The sequence below is a fragment of the Olea europaea genome, unplaced genomic scaffold, assembly GCF_002742605.1.
Source record: "Olea europaea var. sylvestris unplaced genomic scaffold, O_europaea_v1 scaffold670, whole genome shotgun sequence".
In the NCBI taxonomy this organism is placed as follows: Eukaryota; Viridiplantae; Streptophyta; class Magnoliopsida; order Lamiales; family Oleaceae; genus Olea; species Olea europaea.
In genome coordinates this window covers 177,228-184,411 of record NW_019265080.1, presented here as the reverse complement: position 1 = coordinate 184,411, position 7,184 = coordinate 177,228, and the positions used below count along the sequence as shown (strand labels likewise).

Genomic DNA, 7,184 nt, shown 5'->3' with positions numbered 1-7,184 from the left:
TAAAGGTGTTTGTATTACATCTGCTTGTTCAAGTAATCGGTTTGGAAACTTTGGGTTACGTGCTTAACATAAGCTAAGCACCGGTGACATGACACACCATTTAATTGGTAAATCATTAAATTCATGTGGACCCATCATTAACTTATTCACCAATCAATTGTTGTTCTATGTCACCGGTGCTTAACATAAACTAAGCACCGGTACTCATTAGATCATTTTCCTATATATATATATATATATAGCAACTAAGCAAGAGAATTTTGAATGTTGACGGCCAAATTTGCTCCTGTCCAAGTCCCATAAACAAATTTGATCATTTTCTCAAAACACTTTTTATTCACATATTTTGAGGATCCAAATACTCACTTATTCATGACTTATTTTATTATTACTTTGAAACGTTCGTAGATATTTCCCAAACATGCTTGATTTGTTTTGGCTTATAGTTAGAAGAAAAAATGTGAAGGTTCTTACAAAATTCTTACGTTTCTCCTCGAAACCCTACTAGTTCCTTCCAATATTGCGTTGGTTTTCTGTTCTTTGCCTTTCTCTCCATTTCTCCATCCCGAACAGTAGTTTAAGGTTGGTGGGGTAGGAAGGGAAGAGAGTGGGAAGATGAGGACAGGAAGTCTTTTCTTCTTATTATTTTTTCTATAATTAAAAGTTTATTTTCTCAATAATTGTTGATCCCAAAAAGTGTTGCCAATAGATGCCGGTCCCACCCGCGCACACGTGGGCGAATGTCCAACACGCTAAGACACGTGGACGGTCTAAAACGAGCGGTTCAAAGGGCGTGGGAGTAGCCCAACGACGCGGGACGATGAGGTTTGGAATCCGGCAAGTTGTTCGTGATCCGATTGTACAATAATTACCAACCGGTGTTCGTTGATGTATGTGTAAATGTGTATAAACTCGATTTGTATATTGTAAGTAAATGAGAGAGAGAGTTGAGTAAAGTGTAATTCTTTGTATTGATTCTTGCATTAGCCTTTTGATGTTACACAAGGGAAGTATTTATAGTCATACATATGAAATGGGAGCCCTTGGATGAGGTGGCACGTGGCCTCATCTCTTGGATTCAAACATCTTGTCCTAAGTATGGGGCTTGACTTGCTAGCTTGCTGCTTATTTATTACTTGTGCAGAGCCTCCATACTAGTGACAAGACTTGACCTTTATGCTTATGACAAATGTTCCATCAATCATTCGAATAAGATCTTTGTGTGGGCGATCTCTTGGGAGAAGTGACCATGGAGGATGCCCCCTTGTGGTTCGAAGGCTCCTGCATCGGCTCTGGGGCATTGGCCATTTCATACGATACTTCCACTTGAGGGCTTCAGCTACCTTCAACCAGTTTCAACATCATGGCTTCGGGTCATAGGCCTCGGCATGTGGACCTTGGGTACATTCACAGGCCTCGGTAAAAGAGGGCCTCACTAGTGGACCTCGGCTTGAAGGGCTTCGGTGATAGTCCACCTCGACGATTTATGCCACCACGGATGGAGGGCCACGTGGTTCGCCCTGGGTGGGCCATTGGCCCAGGTAAGTTGGCCAAGTATGACAACACGCAACAATAATTCCCTAAGTCCAAGTATAGATATTTATATCATTGTTGGAGTTAGAGATGTGCTGCTGTGGGTGAATGGTGAAGAGCCGAGGCTGTGTTGAAGGTGAGGCTGAGATGGTTGGGAAACCGAACCTACGAGGCTTTGTTGGCTAAAAGTTGAAGTTGAAGCTGAGGCGGTTGAGAAACCGAACCTACAAGGCTTGTTGGCTTCATCAGCCGAGGTTCCATGGTAATGATTGTGCGTCGATAGCTATGCCAATGATTTGACGTTTTGTGCTTGTTTTTGAGGAAAAGTGGCTGGTCCGTCCGACTTCCAAGGCGCCTACTGCCGTCGAATTAAAAACACAATTATGAGGACAGCTGGAGGTTCTAGAAGCAGAAGCGTTGGATGGGGTGCGTGGGAGGCACGTTTGAATCTGAAGCGTAGGTTAGAAAAATCGTTTGAATTCAACGCCTCGAATTTGATCTACAATGGAGGGTTCAGATTGACTGAGTTTCAATCTAACGGTTGGGGTTCGTCCTAGACCTCTATAAAGGGTAAGAAAATCCCATTTTTTAGGACTTTTGAAAATTTGCAATTCGATTCTCTCTCAAATTCCTGAATCTTCCGGCATCAAGACTGCCTGTTTTTGATATTCCAGCTTATCTCCGTTCGTAGTGTTCTTCCCTTAGGTATCATTCGCAGAAAAACCTTATTTTTGTTGTGTTTATTCTGTGAGATGGAGTTCACCTCGGGTAGGGAGCTGGTGACGGTTGCGTCGTTAGATTACGAGGTCAGTCAGAGGGGGGATGTCGAGGCTGATAATTATGCCATGACCGAGGACCCAGTAGATTATACTGAAGAGTGGGGGGCGTCTAGGGTGCCCTCAAGTATGACGTGGAAGAGGTTAGGGGAGATTAAGGAGAGATACAGTGTCATCCACACCATAGAGATGCTAGTCCCCGAGCCGAATGAACGGGTCTACTATCCAAGGACCGGATGCATGGCAGTCAGTAAATACCTATTTTAAGGCAGGTAAACGTCTTCCTCTGCACCCCTTCTTTAGGGCGGTGTTGAGGAATTTTATGTTGTCACCGACCCAGGTTCTGCCAAATGGGTGGAGCCAGTTGGTCGGCTCATACTTCCCGTGGAAGGAGGTGTCACTTGGGGAGGACATGCCTCTCCATGTATTCATGACACTTTTTCAGCCTTGGATCATTGGGTAGGAGTCCAGGGGGTGGTATTATCTTATACCTTGGGGGGCTCACGCACCCTTTGTGGTGGGGCTGCCTTCCTCCATTAAGGGGTAGAAGGAGTCCTGGTTCTGGGTGCAGGGAAAATGGTAGGCAGTGGAGGGGGACAAGTCCCTTTCTTGCACAGTGCCGACCCAGTATTACGAAGCTCATGAGTCTCCCAGCCCCTGCTTGTAATTTTGGTTTGTAATTCTGAATTGAACACTTTGAAAGTTTCTAACTGTTGGGGGTTCCATTGCAGATTGTAGTATGAGGTTCGAGCTCAGCAGGAAGGAGTTCGAGGTGATAGAGGACATCTATAAGAGGCCTCTGAAGCTCCGCCACTTTGACCATCTGATCGACTGGAGTCGCTACTTTCTGTATTTTGGACTAATGGCTTCCAGAGGTACGATGCTCCAATAGTTGTAAATTTCCTTGTGTTTTTTATTGGACATTGATGTGCCGACCTGACGCTTTTGTGCAGATAAATTCAAGAGGAGGGAGTACCCAGCTCCAGACATGGCTACAATTATAAAAGCCACCACCACCGCCAAGGCTAGGGCCTTGAAGCCGGGGTCTAGCGGGGCCAAGGAGGTCCGAGGCAAGGTGGAACGCTTTTCTAAGGACAGTACTCCAAAGGCTTCTGAAGAGGGAGCTTCTCAGAGGCAGGAGAGGCCAAAGGAGTTTCGGGGGAAAGAGAAAGTCCCAGAGGAGGTGAAGAGGAGGAAGCTGGTGCACGTCACTAGCTCGTTCGGGAAATTTGGGACGTCAGTGTCCTACGAGGCCAAATCAACAAGCGAGCCAAAACTGCTCGCATCTGCCTCCAAAGCCATCAAGTTAGAAATGGCCAGAGAAGCTGAGGCTGAGGAGGCCAGGGAGGAGGCTGCGAGGAGGGTTGCTGAGGCTGCCGAGGAAGAGGTAGCTAAACAAAAGCCTATTTGGGAAAAGGAGAAGTCTCCAAGCTTCCTAGCTAGAAGGGAGGAGACCTTAGCCCCAGCCTTGGTCGAGGCTCTTCCACAAGAGGTCCGAAGCGCCACAGAGAACTTTTATTGGTTTTGGACGGACAGGTGGCAGCTGCATGCCTCCTCCTGCGATGCTACCAACTTGACGCGGGCGTTGCTGAGCCAAAGCATCAGAACTTTTGGCCTCGCTCTTGAATGCAGGGAGGCCCTGAGTGATTTTCAGACAAGGACCAGGTCTTCGGGAGAGAAGACGGCCTCCCTTGCAGAGGAGTTGAAGGCGGCTAAGGTCGAGGTGGAAGAAGCAAGGGCCCAAAAACTTGAAGAAATGACCAAGCTGGAGTCTGCCTTGGCCCAGATTGAGGCCTTGAAGAAGGAGGTCCACGAGTCACAGCGCGAGGTGACCTCCCTTACAAAGAAGGTGGAGGTCTCCAATGAGCACCAGAAGGTGACCGCCGAGGCCCTGGAGAAGGCCAATCTCTCTTTGACGGGTGCCCAAGAAGCTTACCATTTCTTGGAAACCCAAGTCAAGTGGTATGTGGATGGTGCGTCCCATGCCAGAGAGGAGGCCCAACAGGCGAGGGAAGAGGCGGTGCAGGAGTATGTTGCCAACTTCCACAACACAGACGAATATAAGAGCTTCAGTACATACTGGAGAAACTTTGCCTACGCTGAGGTGATGGAGCGGGCAGAGGAACTGTATCCCAATTTGGATCTGACTCAACTTAGGTCTGAATTTGTGGATGAGGTACCTCAGACCCTGCTGAGGACGTGCAGGGAAATGAAGCTGCTGATGTAGGGGAACCAAATGCTGATGCTCAAGCTGCCGAAGCCCCAAGCACAGAAGCACCTCCCCCATCTACTCAAGCTTAGATTAGTTTTCTTTTTAGTATTTTTCGAATGTAATGGCCTAAGGCCCACTTTTGTAATCCTTTTTGAAGATCAATATAATGCCTATTTCATTCATTGTTGTTTCTTTATCAAAGTGTGCGCGCCTCGTTTAAGCAAATGAACTTAAAGGTTGACAGAAGCACCAACTAAATAACTCTAACTTGGTACCTTAACTTCAATTACTTTAAACAACTGGATTGAACCTCAGATAAGCAAATGAACCTTGGACTTAAGCAAATGATCTTTACTTCAGCATAATAACTGTTTGAGCCTCGGACTTAAGCAAATGAATAATTGAAAATAATGAGCCTCGGAACAAAAAAAAGAATTGCACGTGAGGTGGCTTCTTTCCTTGGCGTTTTGTCTAGCCAAAGGGAGGTATGTGCTAGCGCCTCAAAGTTCAAGTGAGGTGGCTCAAAGGTGGGACGCGAGCCTCTCCTCCAAGGTGACGACGCATTCCAGACACGGTGGATGGTGCAGCCATGTTGAGGCTTCTCCCCTTTGCGTTTTGTTTATTTTGGTCAAAAGGAGGCATGTGCTAGTGTCTCGGAGTTCAAGCGAGGTGGCCCAGAGGTGGGACACAAGCCTCTCCTCCGAGGTTACGACGCATCCCAGACACGGTGGATGGTGCAGCCATGTTGAGGCTTCTCCCCTTAGCGTTTTGTTTATTTTGGCCAAAGGGAGGCATGTGCTAGCGCCTCGGAGTTCAAGCGAGGTGGCTTAGAGGTGGGACATGAGCCTTTCCTCCAAGGTATTGCAACACGTTAATTTAATCACTGAATTTTATTGAACCCTAGAAATGTTACAAAGGCTGGAAAAGGTCGTCCAACAAGATAGTACATTTATTGGTAGTAGATTTTGAGCTGTTCAATGTTCCATGGATGGGGTTGTGCCTTGCTGTTCGTGTCTTCAATCCAGTAAGTCCCAGGTCGGACTTCTTCTCTGATCTTGTATGGACTTTCCCAGTTTGGGCCGGAATCGAAACCAGGTTCTTTTGAGGAAAGAAATATCCTCCTAAGTACAAGGTCGTTGATTCAGAATGACCTCTTCTTGACTTTCGAGTTGAAATACCTTGTCATCTTTCTCTGATATGTGCCGAGTTTCAATTGGGAGTCATCTCTTCTTTCTTCGATGAAGTCGAGGTCGAACCTCCGAAGCTCATCGTTAGTTATATCGCTGAAGTGCAGACGTCTTGGGGATGGAAGTTCGACCTCCACGGGGCTCATAGCCTCAGTTCCGAATGCCATGAGGAAGGGTGTTTCTCCTGCTGGGGTCCTGGTGGTGGTTCGGATCGCCCAAAGGACTTGGGGCAGCTCATCAACCCAGGCCCCTTTTGATACATCAAGCTTCCTTTTCAAGACGTGCTTGATTGTCTTGTTCACGGCCTCAACTTGGCCATTTGCTTGTGGGTGGTGAGGTGTGGAGAAGTGCTTCTTTATGCCGAGCTCTTCGCATAATTCTCTAACCTTCTTGTTGTCAAACTGTCTGCCATTGTCTGAGACAAGTGAATGGGGGATTCCGAACCGGCAAATAATATTTTTCCATAAGAACTTGGAGGTGTTGGCTTCAGTGATTTTTGCTAGTGGTTCGGCTTCGACCCACTTCGTGAAGTAATCAATAGCCACAATTGCAAAACTTGCCCCTCCTCTACCTTTAGGTAGGGGACCTATGAGATCCATACCCCATTTTGAGAAAGGCCAGGGGCTAGAGACGGTGGTCAGCTCCTGCGATAGTTGTCGCTGCACCGGAGAGAAGCGCTAGCATTTATCGCATTTTCGTACAAACTCGAAGGCATCCCGCTTCAGTGTGGGCCAGTAGTACCCCTGCTTCAATATTTTTTGTGCCAGAGATAGACCTCCGGAGTGGTTGCCGCATACGCCCTCGTGGACTTCTCTCAATATGTAGTTAGCGTGTTCTCCTCCGACGCACCGTAGGAGTGGGGAGGAGAAGCTTCTCTTGTAGAGAACGTCATCAATGAAGAGGAAGTAGGCTGACCTCCTTCTTAGCTTGTAAGCCTCATTCTTGTTAGTTGGCAATGCCTGGTCTTTGAGGTATGCTACGATTGGTTGCATCCAAGTGGGAGTCCCAGCGACCCACATTACAGTTGGGGCCTCGATCGAAGGTAGGAGGAGGTGCTCAATAGGTACTACTGTGAGTAGCTCTGAGTCCTTGCTGCTAGCTAGCTTCGATAGTGGATCAGCATGCATATTTTCGATGCGAGGGATTTGGATCAACTCAAACTTTTCAAAGGATGGCATGAGATTCATCACCATTTTCAGGTAGGAGGCCATCGTTTTGTCTTTGGCTGAAAAGTTACCATTGACTTGGCTAACAACCAGCTGGAAGTCACTACTGATGAGTAGCCTCTTTACTTGCATTTCGGTGGCCAGCCTGAGGCCCACAAGACGTGCCTCATATTCTACTGCGTTATTGGTAGCTTTGAATCCGAACCTCACCGCCGAGGTGAGCTTGTGGCCTTCGGAGCTGATGAGGACAATGCCAGCGCCGGAGCCAACATCCCCAACTGACCTATCAACGAAAAGATTCCACGTGGGG

General features: G+C 47.4%; 1 protein-coding gene across 1 annotated transcript; it reads left to right on the top strand.

The window, feature by feature from the left end:
* The first annotated feature begins 3,044 nt into the window (after positions 1–3,044).
* LOC111390297 lies at positions 3,045–4,676 on the top strand. Its single transcript, XM_023015315.1, has 2 exons — positions 3,045–3,184; positions 3,263–4,676. Exons 1-2 carry the CDS (start codon positions 3,049–3,051, stop codon positions 4,534–4,536), a joined length of 1,410 nt encoding a protein of 469 aa, XP_022871083.1. The 5' UTR covers positions 3,045–3,048; the 3' UTR covers positions 4,537–4,676.
* Positions 4,677–7,184: the final 2,508 nt, after the last annotated feature.

Excerpts from the sequence above, each read along its gene's own strand:
- LOC111390297 (XM_023015315.1), top strand. The coding sequence starts at position 3,049 with ATGAGGTTCGAGCTCAGCAGGAAGGAGTTCGAGGTGATAGAGGACATC. Across the intron at positions 3,185-3,262 it reads TGGACTAATGGCTTCCAGAG|ATAAATTCAAGAGGAGGGAG; the intron begins GTACGATGCTCC and ends GCTTTTGTGCAG.